This window comes from Tauraco erythrolophus, chromosome 17 (assembly GCF_009769465.1).
Source record: "Tauraco erythrolophus isolate bTauEry1 chromosome 17, bTauEry1.pri, whole genome shotgun sequence".
Classification (NCBI taxonomy): Eukaryota; Metazoa; Chordata; class Aves; order Musophagiformes; family Musophagidae; genus Tauraco; species Tauraco erythrolophus.
In genome coordinates this window covers 18,118,124-18,138,435 of record NC_141481.1, presented here as the reverse complement: position 1 = coordinate 18,138,435, position 20,312 = coordinate 18,118,124, and the positions used below count along the sequence as shown (strand labels likewise).

The 20,312-nt window shown below is 43.3% G+C and overlaps 1 protein-coding gene across 1 annotated transcript in view; it reads right to left on the bottom strand.

Annotated features, from left to right (window-relative positions):
• Positions 1–1,224: 1,224 nt before the first annotated feature.
• ADCY9 (adenylate cyclase 9) overlaps positions 1,225–20,312 on the bottom strand; it is a 90,854-nt gene continuing 71,766 nt past the window's right edge. The window contains 4 exon segments of the mRNA XM_009979365.2: positions 1,225–5,145; positions 11,042–11,083; positions 13,906–14,054; positions 17,822–17,981. Of these exon segments, the coding sequence (XP_009977667.2) occupies positions 3,957–5,145; positions 11,042–11,083; positions 13,906–14,054; positions 17,822–17,981 (1,540 nt within the window). The 3' untranslated portion in view covers positions 1,225–3,956.

The window sequence follows — 20,312 nt, the reverse complement described above, 5'->3', positions numbered from 1 at the left end:
TTTTGCTCGGGGCGCCTCCTTTCTGTGTTATAGCCCTGAAGTAACAATATCTAAATACTTTTTTTGTTTTTTGTAAAGCCCTTAGGCAGTCCATCCTCTCCCTGCTTCATTTTGTCACGTCGAAATCCGCCTGCGCTCCGCATTAGGATGCAGCAGGAGCCGCAGTCGGGCAGTGGCACCATCCCCGCCCTGCTCGCAGCACTCGCGTTACCTCCAGCAAAGGGGAACAGCCCTAAATCCTGGGAAAAAACAGGCAGATCCGTTCTCCTCAAAATCATAAATGCCAGAAGTAAATCAATGGGAATGTCATTTACTTGTTTTTCAACGAGAAAGCTGTCTCTCAGAAGTAGCTGGGAGGAAAAGCAGCATTTTTGTGTGTTAGCAGCAGACTGAGACGACACTGCAGAAAACATTCAGCATATTCCTCACCACTCCACGCTTCGGAGCAGCTCCCACAAGTGAACTGGGGCAGACAGCAACGCAGGGATGGCAAACACTCAGCAATCTTCCCACCCGCCGGGTAATTTTTAAATTATCACCATTAAAACGCCCTAAAAAGAGGAAGCGCAGCAACGCCCTGACTGTTCTTGCAGAACACACTTCCAGGTACCCAGCCAACTCCTCAACCCTCATACCATGTTGGAATTGTGCTGGGACTAATGGAATGAGCACAAAGGATGTTTTAATGAAATGAATTTTGATCGAGGCCCCCTGCGAGCGCGCACGTGCCACGGCTGCAGAGAGGAACACGGAACCGCGCAACGCCATTACAAACGCCTCCGGAGTAATTTTTGTGAGTACTGGGATGTCTTTCCAAAGGTGTAAAAAGAGAAGGTGCAAAGGTTCAGCTCCCACTGCTTCCAACAGAAAACAGACATTGCCTCTCTCCTCGCGCCTGGGAAAATCTCACTATCCAGGCCGTCCATTGAGGGCTCAGCGTCTTTGTTTTGTTACTACGCTGTGTTAGAAGATCTAAAACCTCTGCAGGACCTGTGGTCTCAGCTGCTGTCCTGGGGGCAGGAAGCAAAGAGGGGGACCCCAGTTCCTCAGCTTTCCATGACTCTCTTCCCAGCTTCAGAGTTAAGGCAGAGTAACGTCGCCGGCAGCTCCCAGAGCACACAACAGCCCCTGACTTCAGAGTCCCCTAAAGCTTCTGTCCTCAGCCATGTTATTTGCTTAGTGCCAACAAACAAGAGGCCCTGGTATTTTTGGTTGGTTTTTTTTTTTTTTTGGTATTCTAATGTTACCAGAAAATCAACAATCCTCCTGCAGCACCGCACCACGACAGCACGGGAGCGGCATTTACTCACAGGCTGGAGGATGAGGCTTTTGCATTCTGCAGTGCATTGCTTGAGGAAGGAGGAGGAGGAAGGTGCTCTGGGTCCTACTGCAGCACCTCCTCCTTTCGGGTTTCACCACAGGGTGCAAACCTCTCACTGGATGCAGGGCTGTTGCTGGTAGAGGTCTAGTTAACTGTGCAGCATCTCGGCTGAACTCTGCCATTGCCAAGAGCTGATCAACGCGAGAGGCGCTGGGAGAGTTGTCTATAAAACTGGGAGGAAGAAGTGAAAGGGAGACAGGTTGGAAGGGCTTTGAGACACTAATGTAACACTAGAAGGCATGTAAACAATTCCGGACACGTCAACTCCTCTACTGGAAGAAAAGAAATACTGACACACACTTAACTGAAACGAGAACCCTAAAAACGGTTTCAAGAATACATTCCTCGGATGCAAGAGGTATTTGCAGGGTTGTACTACCTGAAGGCTGGAAGTGCAACCCACTACGGGGAGGGGGTGGAATGGGGCGAGTTTTCACCTACAGAGAAGGAGGGCTGCTGTAAAACCGTGCACTAATAAAAACCTTCTATTGTTGCTCGTCAGGAGTAGCCCCCAAAGAGGCGACAGCATCTGTGGCAGGAGGGGATGGGGATGGGTATCCCCTGGTTTTCCTGTGTGCTGGCAGGCCCAGCAAGTAAGATCAACTTTGAACAGCTTTCCTGTCGGATGCAAATTAGACGGGTGTAAACAGCAGCTTTTGGAGAAAAGTGCGCAGAGTCTTGTTTGACTGCCTGAGATCCAGAAATCTCACAGATTTACATTTGCCAGAGGCTTCGAGGGCCCCACGCAGACTGTGGAGCGTAGCTGGATCTCAAACAGTTGAACAGGAACTTCACACCTTACACGTTTATTACCCAAGCTCCCAAAATCACACTGAGAATTAAAAGAAGCATCGATGTATTCTGACTTTCGTTCAGACGGAAAGACAGACCTAAACCCCGCGGCGATACGCAGGCAGCGCAGCACAGCATTCCACCAGCTCTTCCCTGACTAACGAGCTTATTTCAGGCATAAAAATCCTTCCATTTTATTCGGTGTCGCAAAGAGTTAGTTGAACTGGAATAGTTGAGTAACGAGTATTACCCTCAGCAGGGCGTCGAACGTAAGCGAAGGGTGATGGAAGCATGCAGAGGGCAAACTGGTACAGTCTAAGGCCCCCACCCTGCAGCTCCCTCTGTGCAAGCAGGCTCCTGTGCCCCCGCAGGTCTCCGGTCCCAGGGACCTGCACGGAGTCATCTGCAGGACTGGGAAATTATTGTGCTTCTCAGCTCGCTAGAAAAGACGTTTTTCCCTATTCCTGCTCTCAGTGGCACGCAGGGAGCACGCTGACCTACTCCCTGCTGTGAAAGCACAGTGGAGGGGGTGGGAAATCCTGAAAAATCTTTTGCAGCACCATTGGTTCAGTACAGAGGGAAGCTGGGGTACTCGGCTGCGTTTGGTGGCTTCGGAAGCTCCACCAGCTTTGAACCAAATATTGCCCAGGTAATGTCCTCACAGTGGTTGGTGGTTCAAAGAGGCTGAAACACCATCTCGTTGCTCTTATCGAACCAAGGAACAATTCATCTCTCCTGATCCCTTTCCACCCACGCACACAGAAACACCCAAGCAAAATAAAAACAGGAATAAAATAAATAAATAAATAACAGCATTCCCCAAACATTTATTTCGCTTCTCTCTCTCTCTCTCCCCCCCAAATCAGACCAGCTTAGAGACACCAGCTTCACCTACCTTCACAAATTCAGCTAGGGTACGGAGTAACGCAAAACTGCTTTAGCCTCCTAAAGACCTGAATTGTAACACTCTCCTGGTCACTCCTCTGCTCCTGGAAACCTGTCCTGAGAGCTGGTGAAGTCCGAACCCTTATTCCGTTCCCACAGATCAGTAACTCATCGGCTACATGGAAAAGAAGCGTCCCCAAAGCACGGGAGGGCACGTTAAGGTTGCAGAAAGCATTGGTAAAGGAGAACAAAACCACAGCAGTCGTTCAGCCTACTCTAACTCAACGTCGAGCCGCTGCAGAACTCCTCCTCCGGCCCCACACGACGTCACGTCGCGCCACCCCCTCGCCAAGACATTCTCTCGTGGTACGTTACTGGCACTTTATCTCAGTCTCACATGGCAGATACATGCACATTTGTCTGTGTTTACATACAAAAGGTCTGATAACAGTAAAACATTGTTCAGAGAGATATAAAAAACCCAAGGAGTTGCATTAGCCAAAAAAAGTGTTTTGTGAAAAACAACAATAAAAATGACATAACCACAGCTTTTCTTTTCTTTAAAATTAAACACCCAAAGCTATGATTTCACTTGGGGCCTCTGTACCTTGACAGGGAGTCCAATGGAGTATATCTGAAGGCACTTAATATCCTCTACTCAGCTGTAAGATGGTTGCACAGGGAGCTGGGGAGCTTGGGATGTGGTTTGGGGCACGGAGGAGAGAGATGGATGAAAACAAGCCCTGAAGAGCTGTGATCCACACAGCACCAGGCGCTGAAATGAAAACAAACGTACAACCCAGGCGTCGAGAAGGTCTCTCTTGAAAAAGAAAACTGCCAATTGCAAAAGTCTTTGTGTTTCTATCGACGGAGCACTTCATGCAACTCGGACAGTGCATCATACACTCTTAGAGATATTTAGCTTTGTCAGTTCATTGACCTCCTCGCTTCCCGCTTCCTCACAGTCAGTCTTCTCTGCGGCTTTGCCAAACCTGCACCTCTCCTCTGCTCTCACCACATCTTTCTGGAGCTTCTTGGTGGAAGGAAGGGTGTCCTTGGCTTCTGAGTTATCTGTGCCATGGGCCACCTTATCAGAATTCTGTACAGAAGGCACCAGGTTGGCGATCTCATCCGTCGGAGATCGCCCAATGCTGCCATCCACTTGAACCCGAATGTCTGGAGATATAGACAACTGGTGGTGTGGCACGATCCCGTTGTCCGTGCATTTTGGGTAAAGGTAGGTCTTCATCTGACCTTTCCCCTTCACATTGACTGTCCCCCTATAGTCAAAGTCATACCCCATCTTGTTTAGGATGCGGTAGCTCTCCTCACTCACCTGTATACGACACTCGACGCCGGTGGTGTCCATTCTGCTGGCAATGTTCACAGTGTCGCCCCAAATGTCATACAACAACTTGGTGGTGCCAATGACCCCGGCGGTGAGGGGGCCGTGGTTAAAGCCAATCCTAAGTTTAAAATTAAACCACAGCATGTTGTTGTTGAAGTCATCCACCACGCGCATCATTTCTTTGGCAAATTCAAAAAGGGTCTGCAAATGTCCATGGGGATGGTTGCTGTCCTGGCACTGTGAGGTGTTCAGCCCTGACGCAGCCATGTAGGTGGCCCCGATTGTTTTGATTTTCTCAATGCTGCTGTAGTGCGGTTTGCTCAGCAGCTCATCGAAATCCCCGATCAATTCGTTCAGGACTCGGTAGCACTCCTTGCCTCCTTCGTAGTTCTCCTCGTAGAACTCACTGAAGTTCACAATACTGGCAAAGATTACTCCGCCGCTGTCGTGGTTTTTGGAATAGCTCTGGGAAACCTTCAACTGCTCAGCCACGTGGTACGGAATAATGTTCCTCAGCAACCAGTCAGCTTGATCCCTCATGCTCTGAATTTTGGTGCGATGGAGATCAGCCTCCACATCTCCGTGGTAGTGGAGGCGGTAGCTAACCTCAAACTCTCGATTCAGAAACCAGACGAGGAGGAGCAGAAGGAAGGAAACCAAAATCACCTCCTGACCGATCAGGTCCGCTGGCCTCCTCGTGTCATTTGGCACTGAACTGTTGCATGGACTTTTTCTGGAGCTGGAAGCAGAAGAAAGGGAAGAACATGAAAGATGTGTCTAGAAACACAGAGTTAGCGCGTTGCTGTTTCCGGTCTGTAGCTAGAAATCCTTTTCTAGAAAAGGGTGTGGGAAGCGTACGTTACATATAAACTATCAAACAGGCTTCGAGAGCTTCGTCTGCTGTCAAGCACGCTGAAGAATTAATTTCAATTTCATTCTTAAACTCCCCGAGCTCCTACCTAAAGGGGCATCACCAGGTTCAGCAACACAGAAACGGCCCAGCCTTTACCGCAGTCCTATTTTAAGCACTTCACCAAGGAAACAGTTACATATTTAGATGTAACGATAACTAAAAGCACTGCAGGTAAATAGGAACATGAAAATGCTCCAGTAATGCCTCTGTGCGTGTTTGGATATATGTACGTACATGTATATCTGTGTAGAAGAGGGGTGTGTGTAAGTTTGGTGGCATTTATTTTTTGTATTACCTCCAATATGCAGAAACATCTGCTTTATATACTCCTACTGCTTCTTCCTCGTCTCCTCACCAAAGAGCTGTAATCTTTGCAGCGGGACTTTAATGTTAACACATGAAGGTTTTGGAAGAAGACAGCTGTGTACGAGACACTTCACGGAGAACTGTATGTCTCCTGCATGAAGGCTGAGAATATGGAGCTCTGGGCTGACATCTTTTGCATGTTGTAACCACTGAAGCTTTTTATGGCGGAGACAGAAATTTTCTCAAAGTGCCAAGATTAAAAAAAAAAAAAAAGTCAAGTCATGTCTCACATAGATTGAGAGTAATATTTCAAATCCTTCTGACAATTCATCGACTGCCTGTGCAGATTGCGAAGCACTGATGGACGATGCTTCCAGTGCCAAACTGCTCTGAACAAGGAGACAGCTGCAGTCTACAATCTCAACTTTCTGGAGAGATGCAAAGACACCAGTTTAATCTGAGAAGACACCACCCATGCAATCCTAGAAACTAAGTCGAAACCTGGACAGATTGGCATGCAGTGACTTCTGGAGTCGCTTAACTGCAATTTTTTCCATAAAATTATTGCAAAACTTAAGATTTGGTATGAGCAGCCACATGCTGATGTTTTTCCAAGTTAAGAGATGCTTTGATATGGGAAAGCATCATATCAACCTTTCTCCTTGGAAAACAGAAAGGCAATCGGTATCTTGGTGTCTGTCCGTACCTCTCTTATGAAGCTGTGTTAGCAAAAGAGATTAAAACTCAAAGCCCAACTGTAGCAAAAGCTCAAAAAAAGAAGACTAAATTTGTTTTTGCATTTCTAAGTTCAATTTGTTTCTTTATGTCCATGGGGGACATGCTTCCCCTTCCGAAATCGAAGCAGACGTCCTAGCAACTGAGCTCTATTACAGATCCAGTTGCTATTTCTCAGAAAAGTGTGACGAAGCAAAAACACAGCCCAGTTGTAAAACAGAAGAATGTGCCCAATCTGAAAACATTTGCACGTGCCAAGGTCCTTGTTTGAATCTATTAGCTTTTACCATGGTACGCTTTCAGGAGAAAAAGTTCCCCGTAAGTAAAATATTTACAAGAGAGAGCTTACAGGTCGAATTTCAGATTAACGCTGAGATCACCTATTATATTGGAAATAACTCCTTTTTTTTTTTTTTTCTCAGCCATAAATGTACTTCTCCCAGGGGAAGTGAAGGTATATTCATTTTATTGGTTCGATATTAAAAAAAAAAACCACGAGGGAAGAATGCAAGGAGGAGATTACTCCCAACTCACGGAACAGATCCCGACAATCAGGTTCCCATAAATGCTGTACTAAGACTCCTTTCCTTTCTCCCCTCCAACTACTTTTCCCAACAGAACCTCCGTTACGAATCTATTCATTTTCTCCCTAGGAAAACAAGTCAGAGACTAAGACAAAGGCTAAGTTATTAACGACCAGCATGGTGGCAACGCCTGAAATACAACCCTGCTACCTGTTCTGCAGGTGGCAGAACATCCTCCCAGTTTGGTGGGCTTACAAAACCAAACGAGGGGAGGATAAAGAGAAGAAAATGTCTCAGAGAATAAGTAAGGCTAGAGAAGGTGAGGAATGAATCTCGGCTAGGGAGCACGATTCAGGTTCTTTTCAGAACAGCGCGTCATTTCCCGTTATCTTGTGGGAAGAGATCTGCTAGAGGATCTGAGCAATGACATGCTGCTCCTCCGGGAGCACGAGTTTGATCCAGATAATCTGCTCTAACATCAAACATCCCCACCGCAGGGATTTATTTAAGTCATTAGGAGCTTTCTATTTACAGTTTATTGCACAAAATACTCCTCCAAGTACTTTAATTCCCCTTAAACGAATTGGGCAGCACCACAAGTCTTACATTACACGAAGCGGCTCGCCTTGAGCTCACGATCTGTGACTCACTCCTAAGCTGACCCGATTTCACTAATAACGTAACGGGTTAGTGTCCCAAAAAAGAAGGTGCAGTGCCTTTTCCAGAGCAGGTGTTTTTGATCACGATGCGACTGCTACAAGCGGTAGGACAAAAAGCCACGATGCCAGCCTGAGGGAGGGAGCAATTACTTCTTACTCATTGGGAAATCTGACTTCTGGACGTCACAGTGACCAGGTTACAGGACCTACAGGGCTATAAACCATCTTACAGAGTCGGTTAGCAAAGATGACCTGAAGCTACTTTTTAGAATGAAAAGAAAAAAAAAACCCACACCTATAACAGAAAGGGTCAGACCTCCCAAATCTCTTTAAGCTCTACTTTTATGAGGTGCTGCAGCAGAAAACTAATTTTAAAACCCATTCTAACTGAAATCTTAAGCCGACAATGTTCCTTTAACTCAAAAGGGTGAAGTACTTCCTGGCACAGATGCCTAACTATTAACTTGGCATCTTCATCCAGGCTGTGTGTTGAATATGGAACAAGTGAGAGCTCCAGAGATAGAATCTCCTTTGGCTTGATCACAAATCATAAAGATAATGGCTTTCCACTTACAAGGATTTTTGGAAAACCATTTTGCTTCTGAGCCAGTAACCTATGTTTGGATTTGGATATCTTGCTATATTTAAAGAGGATGCACGCCTCCTAAATCTTAAAAAAGAATGCAATGGCGCAACGGTGCCGAAAGGGGAAATCAAACAGCTGCTTTCGATGAAGAACATACAGTGGCTGCATATAAAAAAAACCCCGACCATCAAGAGATTTTAGTCTTCTACCTCAAGTGGCCTATCACTGCCACAAACTGGAGCACTCACAAACTGGAAAACGATACACCCGACCTGCTCTGAGATAAGAAATGAATGAAAATGAGAAACATTCCCTGCTTAAAAGACAAAGCTTATGGTTGTATCTCGTTTGGGTTGAAGAACTGGTCCGTCTGGAAAACAAGGCAAGTTCCATACTTTGATTTATTGAGCATAGCGTGGACAGTCCAGCAATGAACTTTGTGCTAAGACTTCATTACCGTTACTAGTATCCCTCTTCCCATGCAACATTAATAATTATCTCAATTCTTGATCAAGAAAAGGGAATAACCTCATTAAAGCCATGCAAAACAAGTAAGTTTGGCCCTCTTAGAACACAGGAAAAGCTTCTTGCGATGACTGGGTAAGCAAGGAACCTTTTTATTTCTTTATTTCAGTGAGAAAGGAACAGCAAAAAGGTTTGTTAGCACAAGGGAGTTTCAACTTTTTATTAGTCCGTCACCAGGAGAAAGGGGAAATTCTGTTTGCACAGAACTGAAGAGAGAAGCCACGTTCTGCTGCAAATTAATGGCAGAAACAGAATAAGACAAACTCTCTTTTAACCTCCAACACACAGAAGCTCTGGACAGCGGAGGCTGCAGGAAGGGCAGCGCTAGGAAGGGATGTCAAAGTGCACATCTAGTACACCTTGTCAGAAAGAGTTTAAAATGAAGTTTAGAAATGTTTAATGAGCCAGGCATTTTGGTCACTGCCTTACTTGGCATTTACATCACAAGCTGGATTTTGGGAAGCAGGCAGGGCGTGCTGCTGTTTGCAGTAACACCTTCTGCACGGTCCAGCTTCTTACCCGCTCTCACCTTTACTTGTCCCGAGTTAGAAGTTACAGGATATATTTGTGGAAGAAAAATATTCGCATGCAAACAACGCTCGATAGATAATTTTTTTGCCAGATTTCTAACAAATGATGATGTAGAAACAGACACTGAACAGAAGACTGGGCTGTCAATTATTTAAGGCAGAATGAATTATTTATTAGTGATTAGCAGCTGGTCAGGAGCCTGTGAAGCTGCTGGGCAAGACGTTTGCAATTCTGAGCAACACAAAAGGTTCGGTGATTTCCTAAACTGATAATAAACCTTTAACGATCCAAACTCAGGCTAATCCTAAGACATTACTTCCAGGGATGACCATGCTTTAATAGCTCGTACACTGCCTTTTCAGCAAATTCCCTTCAGTGTTTTAGTTTACCAAAAAAAAAAAAATTAAGCCATCTGTGTTCTTTTGGTTTTAACTTTCCATTCTGGATTTAGTGAACTGGAATTCTGTGATGAAAATGAAGTTATCTTTCATGAATCAAAGCCATCCAAAAAGGAAAACCCTTGTAAAAAAAAATAAAAACCAAACACCCCAACACTGTGGTAAGTGCTAACTTCTTGGTGAATAAATATCTAACATGAAAGCACAGTTACCATCTCTCTGTACTTGATAAACTACCATAGTGTTTATGCAGGTGATGTTTTTTAAAAAGTAATTTTGTTCTTGTACATACTCCCAGTATAAGCAACATGCTCCCGAATACATATTGGTTTAATGAACTACTGAGTCACATACTCACAGGGTCATCAGTTCAATCCAGTGCAACATCCCCCCAGTATTGCTCCCAAATCTGTAATTACCAAACTCATACTTTTCTAATAGCAAAGACCAATAAAACCACTTTAAAACGGTGTTGCGAAACTTGCAATAAAACCGTTTCAACACTGAAATAATCAGGGTGAATCTTTAACATGTTTTTTTATAAGGGGTTATTAATAACCCAGGAAAAGGGTTTTATTTGTTTCCAAGTCTGGGGATTAAAATTTCTTTTATTCTCATCGACAGCACTTGCTACTCTGCCTAAGCGAGCGCAGGGCGGCAGACAGCACCCGGACTGTCGTCGCCAGCACGTCGCCATCCCGGTGAAGGCCACTGGCTCCACAGTCAGCTTTTCCAGCTGAAGCTCCTCTACCACAGTGAATTCTCCCCTGGCCAGCTGCAGACAGCATCCAACTCAGCATGCTTCTGAACGGTGCCAATCAATCAAGGAAATCAAATCAACAGCTCATGAGGTACAGATAATGCTTTAAAAACTGCTACTACTAGAAAAACAGGTGCTATTTTATATAGCTCCTCCATAGTTCTATTTCCTAGAAATTACATTTAAGAAGAAAAGAGCATTACACAACTCAGTGACTGCAGCAGCAGCTCTCTGATGATTTCTACTCGTACCGAAGTCCTCTGTAAAGGAAATCAATAGAATCATAGAATCACAGAATGGTTTGGGTTGGAAGGGACCTCAAAGATCATCCAGTTCCAACCCCCCTGCCATGGGCAGGGACACCCTCCACTACACCAGGTTGCCCAAAGCCTCATCCAACCTGGCCTTGAACACTTCCAGGGATGGGGCAGCCACAACTTCTCTGGGCAACCTGGTCCAGTGCCTCACCACCCTCAGAGGGAAGAATTTCTTCCTTAGATCTCATCTAGATCACCCCTCTTTCAGTTTAGAGCCATTGCCCCAAATCACGTACACAAGGAGCTTAAACACAACTCGCTGAACCGATTTGTTGAGTTCCCAAGTGTAGCACTGTGGGGATGCAAAGTTTTGCTACACATAATTAACTGAAAATGTTTCTATCCCTAAACGTAAAGATGGCAATTTTATATAAAGCTTACCTAGAGTTCTGTGCCAAATCAAGATGAGAAGTTTCCACGGAGCTGAAATGAAACAGCATTGATATCAGAAGAAAAGTTAAAGCATTCTGCCAGAATTTCAGTCAGCACTTGAAACTTTTCCATCAAGCAGACCGTAGGCCCAATAATTGCGCTGCACGCTTGATCGGCCTCAGACAAACTTTGTCTGAACGTGACTTATCGGCACTGCTTGCCTGGAAGAAGCAACCACAGTCAGACACAGATGCCAACACCTCCAAAGAGTAACTGGTGACATTCCAGTCGAGATGACGCCTGGAATGAGTAACTGTTAAACAATCCAAGCTTACCTCAGAAACACGGAAAAGCAATTTCAGAACTCTAAAAACCAGTTATGCCTTCATCTTATCTGACCACACAATACAAAGATTTTTTTTAAAAAAAAAACAAAATAGACCCCAACTCCCCCTCAAAAAACTCCAAAAAAAACCCCAAACAAACAGAGAGCCTATTTTTCCAAGTGTCACTACAGAAAATAAGTAAGTAGTTCAAGCTATTTTCTTGTTTACTTGCATTACAACTTCTCTACCGCAATCAGGTATCAGAACTCTCAGGAGTAGTTACTTTTGGAAAAAGAAGCAAAGAAATCTGCAGAATGGATTTGCCCGTGATGCATACAAAGCTGCAATTACCACTGCGACAAAAAATATTATCCAGACTAACGATGAGAGGAACAAAAAAGTTATTATTAAACAAAAGTTAAGGTTCTCACTAATCCAACGTGGATTATTTTTGTTTATGATCAATTCTATAAATCACTTTTTCAGATCTGCAGTTGAACAACTCTATTACTTTAAAAATTTATTTTTAAAAGATGAAATAACAATACATTTCATGATTTCTGTACTTCACTCATTAATGGTCACCGCTATTCAAGCCACAGGCGAAAATACGCTATCATCAGCAAAATTTCTTCAGATAATGCTTCTTTAATATTCATGCCACCCTTTTCGTAGTCAGGGAAAGCTGATGCTATGAACGGACACAATAACAAGCTCTCCACTTCTCTGCTTGGGAACAGCCATTCCCTGTCCCTTAATCGAAGGGAAAATGCAAAAAAGTTGAAAATGCAGGGAAAATCCCAAGCTTTGTGTTCGCCTTTCTGCACAAAGTCTTCACACGGAGCTTATGCACAAGCCGATTCAGTAATCGCACATATAATTTGTCCTAAACTTTTGTCTTTGGATAAGGAATTAGAAGTCACAATTATGGCACCAAACCTGATTTTCTTCTGCGACAAAACGCCTTCGACATGGATGCACATGGATGCTCCATGCGGACACGCACAGAGCGGAAGGAGCTGCAAGAACCCCTGTCTGGGGAGGAATCATGGAAGTAGTAGCCAGGGAGTCATGAAATGGCATCAGGGGTTTGCTCTTCACCAGCTTCTCTGAGAAACCAAACCTGGGGCTAACTTCTCAGTGAAGCTGGTGGTTGCACAGTGAGTGTCAGGGTTAGAAGGGGAAAAGCCAACAGGGGGAAGGTCAGCTTTCTTAGTGGGAGAAGGTCACTCAGTGTGCTGGAGGAGAGATGATGTCAGGTAAGCAGGACAATTAAAACCAAAGGGACAAATCAAAGATGAGAAACGGAAGGTACATCCAGAATCCAAATGCTACGTCCCTCCACGGAAGCTAGAAAGAACTGTCCTGCACTCCTTGCCCGAGTGCTCTGCAGAGGGACAAGAAGGGGGATTTTCCTTTAGTCCGACAGGATCTAGAAACCATCTGTCAACTGACTCCAGTTCCAAGTTATTTTTTTCCAAGGAAACACTTTCTTCCTACAACCCTTCCAGCCACTTCCAAATTACAGATGTGAACAGATGTTACGGGGTGACTTTTACTCTGTCTTTTTTTATATAAATTAGATCAAGATTAAAAGAGACCACTGAAGATACCTGAAGAGGGGAATAAAAGCTAAATACTCACACAAAACATGTATCTGCAAACTCTTTGGTTTGTTTGGGTTTTTTTTCGTGTTTTTCACCCTATGATTCAGCAGGCCTCTGAAGGAGGGTGAAAGGGAGGGCTTTTGGTAGGAACTAGCATAACCCAGCGTAAGGAGTCCTTGCAAAGCCCACGCTATGGTAAGAGTGCCAAAGGCCATGGTATTTCTTAAGCCACTGAGAAGTGCAAGTTGATCATAAAATTTTGACAACAGGAGCGGATGGCTGGAGGACTCCCTTGACTCTCTTGGCAAGAAAATAGGAGGAGGATACTGCAAACACGTTCTCTATGGGGAAAATTCCTTATCAGTGGAAAAACTGAAAAGCCTTAAAGTTATTGTACAGAAACTGCATTAATTTGATTCCTCTGGTTACTGTCTTCAGCATCCTCTGAAGAGGCAGGAAAGTGAGAAAGGAAACAGGGTGTTAGAATCCTATTAAATCTAAGCACCTGCCTTCCTTGAGGAAGGAGGTAGAGAAAGATACATGGTTCCTAAGGCCAGAAATAATTCCAGAGGGGTGTTGGGGAACAACTGGGCTCTCTAGCACTGCCAAATGCCTCAGATATTTCTTAATGAAATAGATTTGCAAATAAACAGTGAAAGGAAATTCTATGGGTCTGATAAGAATAAGTGTGCCTTAGAAACACATCAGTTAAGGACAGAGTGTCGTGTCAAAACAGATTCCAGGAAAGGACCCCTCAGATATCGTCCTGAAATCCTTCAAAAAAATACGCAGAATTCTTCCCAAATAAAATTATTGAGATGGTGGAGAAATTCATGGCAGATACTGCAATCCCAGGCACTAGACCCTCGCTTCACTGGCGGAGAAAACCAAATTTGTTCATCTAAAACACAGTCTGTGAGTGCTGAGGTGTGATGCTCACCTGTCCGGACACAAGGAGATGTAGAGCAGAATGAGAAGCACTGCTCCAACTACGGTTGCCAACAGCGACCTCATCCAGGAGCTAAGCTGGCAGAAGTTACAGTACTGCACGATGGTGATCAGAATCGCGCAACACATAAACATGGTGTACTGCAACAAAGAGAGAGAGCGTGGGTTAGCTGCTTCCTGTCCCCGGGGCCCTTCTGCACATAAATGCCACAGAAAATCAAAGAATGTGGGATACGAAAGAGAAGGATCTAATTTTATCTGTATTATCTGGCACAGGAAGTAATCCCTCACAACATCTGTATCAGGAGAGAGCGCTTGAAGATGGAGGTCTTCCCTTCAAAGAGCAAGAAAACTTTTAGCACAGGTAGTCTGGCACAATTTTCCCCAAATACAGTTTGTATTACCGTATTACACAACCATTTTTTCCGTAACTTCCAATATATTCAGCTTACCTTTGCAAAAAACTCAATGCCTCTTAAGAGAAAAGAAAAGAAAGAAAAGAAAGAAAAGAAAAGAAAAGAAAAGAAAAGAAAAGAAAAGAAAAGAAAAGAAAAGAAAAGAAAAGAAAAGAAAAGAAAAGAAAAGAAAAGAAAAGAAAAGAAAAGAAAAGAAAAGAAAGAAAAGAAAAGAAAAGAAAAGAGAAAAGAAAAGAGAAAAGAAAAGAAAAGAGAAAAGAAAAGAAAAGAGAAAAGAAAAGAAAAGAGAAAAGAAAAGAAAAGAGAAAAGAAAAGAGAAAAGAGAAAAGAAAAGAAAAGAGAAAAGAGAAGAGAAGAAAAGAAAAGAGAAAAGAGAAGAAAAGAGAAAAGAGAAGAAAAGAGAAAAGAGAAGAAAAAAGAGAAAAGAGAAGAGAAAAGAGAAGAGAAAAGAGAAGAGAAAAGAGAAGAGAAAAGAGAAAAGAAAAGAGAAAAGAAAAGAGAAAAGAAAAGAGAAAAGAAAAGAGAAAAGAAAAGAGAAAAGAAAAGAGAAAAGAAAAGAGAAAAGAAAAGAGAAAAGAAAAGAGAAAAGAAAAGAGAAAAGAAAAGAGAAAAGAAAAGAGAAAAGAAAAGAGAAAAGAAAAGAGAAAAGAAAAGAGAAAAGAAAAGAGAAAAGAAAAGAGAAAAGAAAAGAGAAAAGAAAAGAGAAAAGAAAAGAGAAAAGAAAAGAGAAAAGAAAAGAGAAAAGAGAAAAGAAAAGAGAAAAGAAAAGAGAAAAGAAAAGAGAAAAGAAAAGAGAAAAGAAAAGAGAAAAGAAAAGAGAAAAGAAAAGAGAAAAGAAAAGAGAAAAGAAAAAAGAAAAGAAAAAGAAAAGAAAAAGAAAAGAAAAAGAAAAGAAAAAGAAAAGAAAAGGACACATCCGTGGTAACCTCCACTTGATTGCAGGGTTAGACCCTGCCTGTTTTAAACTGAACGTCAAAATTCCACTACATTGAAAACGTGGAACATAGTCACCCTCAAAAACTTCACCCATTCGCCCACCTTTAAAACCACTTCTTAGAGGACATTATCATACTGGCCAGCAGCAGGTGAATTCCAATTAAAAAAAAATAAAAAATCTGTTTTGATAATAAAAGGCAGGTATCAGTCATCGTCAATCCATGCTCAGTAACACCACCACTTGTGCTGATTTGAAAGGACAATTTTAGATTTCCTGCTCCAAATGCCGTATCTAAAAAGTCTTTCCCTTTCCACATCTTTGCTGGATAAAGAAAAGGAAGGGCAGGATGGATATAGTGCCCAGAATGTCTTCACTTCCCTGAGATACAGTCTCACAGCGGTCGAAAAACTCAAGCTGATGTGCAAATGTTGGTTTAATCAAGAATATTCCTGACCATCCAAGCTAAACCAGAGACTCCACAACTGCATTATGGAGTTCTGTTTCAGCTCCATGCTGCATTTTCCAGTACCAAATGATCATTCTCTCCCTTTCTCCCTCATTTTAAGTCTCCTTTACAGCTGAAGTGCAGAGGCTGCAGCTTAGCAATTCCATAGCATAACAAACGAGCATGTGACTCAGAAGCAGACCCAGTGTATGGGAAAAAACCTTACATAATTTTACCATTTTTAAACCACAAGCGCAGTTGTCATGTTTTTGGTTTTATTTTTTTTTTAAATGACTCAAAAACGGATAAAAGGAATTTCACAGGTGTCCATAAAAACCCGTAATTGAAACTTACTTTTTTTCCCCCATTTCAGGTCTCCTAAAGTGGCAGAGCACTGGTTCTCACTCCAAGTGATGCCCCAGCATGAAGCCAGCCTATAGAGGGTCAGTCAGTGCTGTGTTTTACTACGTACGCATGGCTTTGGAAAGTTTTTTTTTTTTCATTGCTGTTTTTGTTAATTTTGATTTAAATTATTTTATATCCAGGGAGGGTATAAAATGCTATGAATAAAAAAAAACTTCGCAAAACCATGTCATAGTAAAATACGACACTCACCTGACCCTCTATAGATTGACTCTGTTTCCCAGAGCTCCGTGACTGTTGAAACACTGAGCACAAGACGAGTTGGGACATCTCTTGGAGAGTGAGCCAACAACCCCACGACTCTGGAGGACCTGCAAGAGGAAAGAAAGCAAAGTTCATTCTCGGTTTGGTGATGAACACCACCCTCTTACTGCTGCTGTCTGAAGCATTTAGACTAATAACCTGAGCTGAACAGGTATTGAGAATTCACCAGTAAAATGGTTCTTCCAACATTGTTTTTAAACGTTTGGAGAGATGATCAAGGACAGTGATGAATAGGATGATATAAAAATCAGTGGATAGATTTGAAGGTTTTCAGCGCCCTTCAGTGCAAGGAAAACATTCCTAGAATTAGTTTACTAGTAGCCATGAGGAAGGAAGACCACCATTAAACTAATAAAAAAAAATTTACAGCTTAAGAACAGTTAAGCAAAGTTCAAAAAACGTAAAAGCTGCAGAATAATTTTAAATATGGGATGTGAAAGAGTATCAAGTACACTCTTCTGTGACTGTGATAACCACAGGATGTATGTTTAAATCAGGAAGGACTGAAAAATGTCTGGTCCATGTGTTCCCATCCCAATACCAAGTTACCTACACCCAGGGTGCTGAAATAGCAAGGAATTTGTGAAACAGATTCCCTGATGATCCTGGAAAGGAAAGATCATCCCCTGTGCTACCTAAGAGAAACTTGCAGAGAAATAAACTTTCATCTCCAGTTCCACTCCATTTCATTTGTAAACAGTTTTTAAACATCGATTTTATGCTACAGATAGCCTTTATATTAAATATTCTTCCCCTTCCTCAATATTTAACCCCTTGTTCCCCTCTTCTGAATGTTTTTATTGAAGAAGACACCAAATCCCCTGTGGACCTTTCTGTGGCTGGGCTAAATATGCCAATTTATTTCCATTCCATTTCGGAAGGCAGCTACTATTGCATTTCTTTAACCATTCCCACTGCCCCTGCAGGGCAATAATTTCTATGTACTGAGAGCTCTCTCCCTTGAGTTTCTCAGTCTAACCGTGCAAAGAAAAAACATCTGCTGCTACTACTCTTCTTGCTGTTGAGATTCATGCAAGGTTTTTAAGTATATACAGCATCTCTGATGACAAACTCCACATTGAAACCAGAGTGAAGGCAAGGAAAAGCCTGAGATACACCACTTGCATTATGGAGAATAAACGCCTGCAGAAGTGTTTGGTCCAAGAAGAAAAAAAAAAGCATGTACGGGGGCGGGCATTTATAGGTATCCTTCTTTCTCTTTTGTATGACAGTTTTCAAACAAGCAAGTGCCTGTATTTACATAACAAACTAGGCATTTCATCACACACAAAAGCTCTATCCCTCTGAGGGATCTGTATCAAACAGATGTAAAGCACGAGGGAGGTGAAAGAAGCCGGCAGGGAAGCAACAAGCTTTGTTAGATCCAAAGCGTCAGATTATGAAACAGAGTTCGACAACTTACATGTATATTTGTTTCAAAATCAGAGGTGAAGTGTGAAAAAACTGCAAGAGCTGGGAGAGAAACCAGGATTGCACCGAAAAAATGTCGAGGCAGCCAGCCAGATATCACCACCAGGAGACGCTTGGTGCAAGTCATCACCTCCTCCAGAAAGAACGCCATTCTGCAACACATGGAATCACAGATCGCGGCATTAATTTCAGCGCATCACTTCATACCCCTCATTTACCTGTAATAACTTCAAATCCATCATTTAGACTGCATGAGCCACGGCAGCACATTACGTGCCACAGCACCCGTTGGTGACTTCGGGAAACGACCCGCCTTTGCTGGAAGCTGTCCGGCTGTCTGCTCCGGCACGGGGTGCGACCAAAGGGAGGGAGAGCAAGTGGGACGGTGGGCTTTGAGCAAACAAGCTGAAAAGCAAATTTCACTTCCTTGGAAGGCAGGTGTAGGAAAGGCTTCTCTCCATTCATAAACATTGACCCTTAGGGCAGGTGGGGAGAGGGGAAGCTTTTACGAGTCCAAAAAATTACTTAAAATAACATCAGAAACGGTTGAAAAGTGAGGCTGTACACCCTGCTAACAGACCAGTCACCCAGAGGCCGTCTTAACCTTATCCTGCAACTGAAACCAGTGCTCCCAGTTCCAACCACCCCGACAGACGTTCCTGTCTGCAATCCATTCCCTGTCCTTAGGGAAGGGGAAGGAGAGCGTGGGCTGAGTGCTGGCACCCTCGGCTTGCAGCAGAGCCCGAGAAGCAGTTGCCATGAGCACCTCGGAGGCCAGCTGGCAGCGGGCACGCTCCTCCGCTCGCCTCTTGCTAGCTATCACAGCAACCCAGTTGGCTCCGCACAAGGCATGCGGGAAGGAACGCTTCTTGCCTCAAGCTGCTGCTAAAAAGGACGGCCCAAACCTGCGAGGTGCTGAAGAAGCCAACTGGAGGAGCTCTGGAGAGCAGCTTCACAGAGATACTTCTTAAATGAGAGCACTTCTAATTGTTAAAATGAATAACAAAGGTAAAGGGATGCTCAATGCTCGAGGACATTGCACAGAAAACTGTTATTTATCTGTGGAATCAAATCCTTGGGATAACTTGCTTCCTAAAGCTCCAGAACGTTAGTCACTAGAAAAATTGCAACCACTGCTCAAGTTTTAATCATTTTTGTGAAGGCATAACAAGGTACCGTAGCACAGTCAGCTTCGCTCGAAGCCATCGCATGTGGATGTACGTAATTATCAGGATCGGTCTGGGCAGGTAATTCTGCTCTTGTCACAGTGGACGACAGCAGAGCCCAAACTGCAAATAATTACTGTTTTTTTGGACAGAGGTGCTCACAGCTGGGAAAAAAAGGATAAATACAACATATATTAAATATGAAATTCACAATCTCCCAAACTGACATGAATTATTCCATACTACCTATACCTTTTAAAAGAGAAAAGCTATCCATTGATTTTTTTAACACTGTTGTCTAAAAAGACAAGGTATTAGCCTGGATAAAAGCCTGATACAAAACAGGATAAATTTAGTTTATTAACATTAAATGTAATTAAAGTTCTTTAGGCGAATTCGACACATCGCACACCTTTAAACACATATTGTTTATGAACGACATTTCATTCTCTGGTCTAGACTTCTGTGAATTTTGTGACCTCAAGCATTTTTGTGAAGCTTCAAGAGCTCTTCTCTAATTTAGCATATTAAAATCTGGACATTATACTTAAATGCATAGAAAAAAATTTGGGGTAACAGGATGTGAGATGCTGTAATACATGAGGACCCCACGAGAGGGTGCTCACAGATTTGTTAGTTCCCAGATTAATGGCCTTCCATTTACACCAAAAATTACAGCTACACTCCCTCGTAAAAACGAATTTCCAAAGCACAGGAATTAAAAAATTGTATATAAAGTAAAATAAAATTGAAAAAAAAAAGCCCTACAGAGTAAGAAACGGGTTTTTTCAAGCATTATGTACTGTCCTACCTCAGTTGCCTCTACCATCGATGACAGAATTATGCCTGGCTCCAGTGGCAGCCAAGTCAGCCCAGTATCGAGTGCTCCTGAAAATGCCACCCAAGTTCACGTCTCTAAAAATAAAGTTCGATTCTCCCAAAGCCTACGAATTGGGATTAACATTTACAAGGCTGAACTGCGAGAAAGGAAACCGAATCGGGCTCCCCGGGCGAACCTCCGTCCCCGCGCTCCCGCGGGCAGCGGGGCGGGGAGCCGGGAGAAGCCAGGCTCTGCCAAGGCGGATCTGCGACACCTCTGCCCACGCTCCGCCTGAGCTCCCGCGTCGCTCCCATGCAGGCTGGCACAGGAACCAGCTCTGCGGCATGCCAAGCGCGGCAGATACCCAGTGCAGCTCATGTCTCTCACCCCAACCCACACAACAGGGACTCCATGGTGCAGAAAGTTGTTGGGGTTTTTTTATTTTATATTTTTTTTTGCCAAGCCTTCATGCCAGGACAAATTCTTTTGGGAACTAT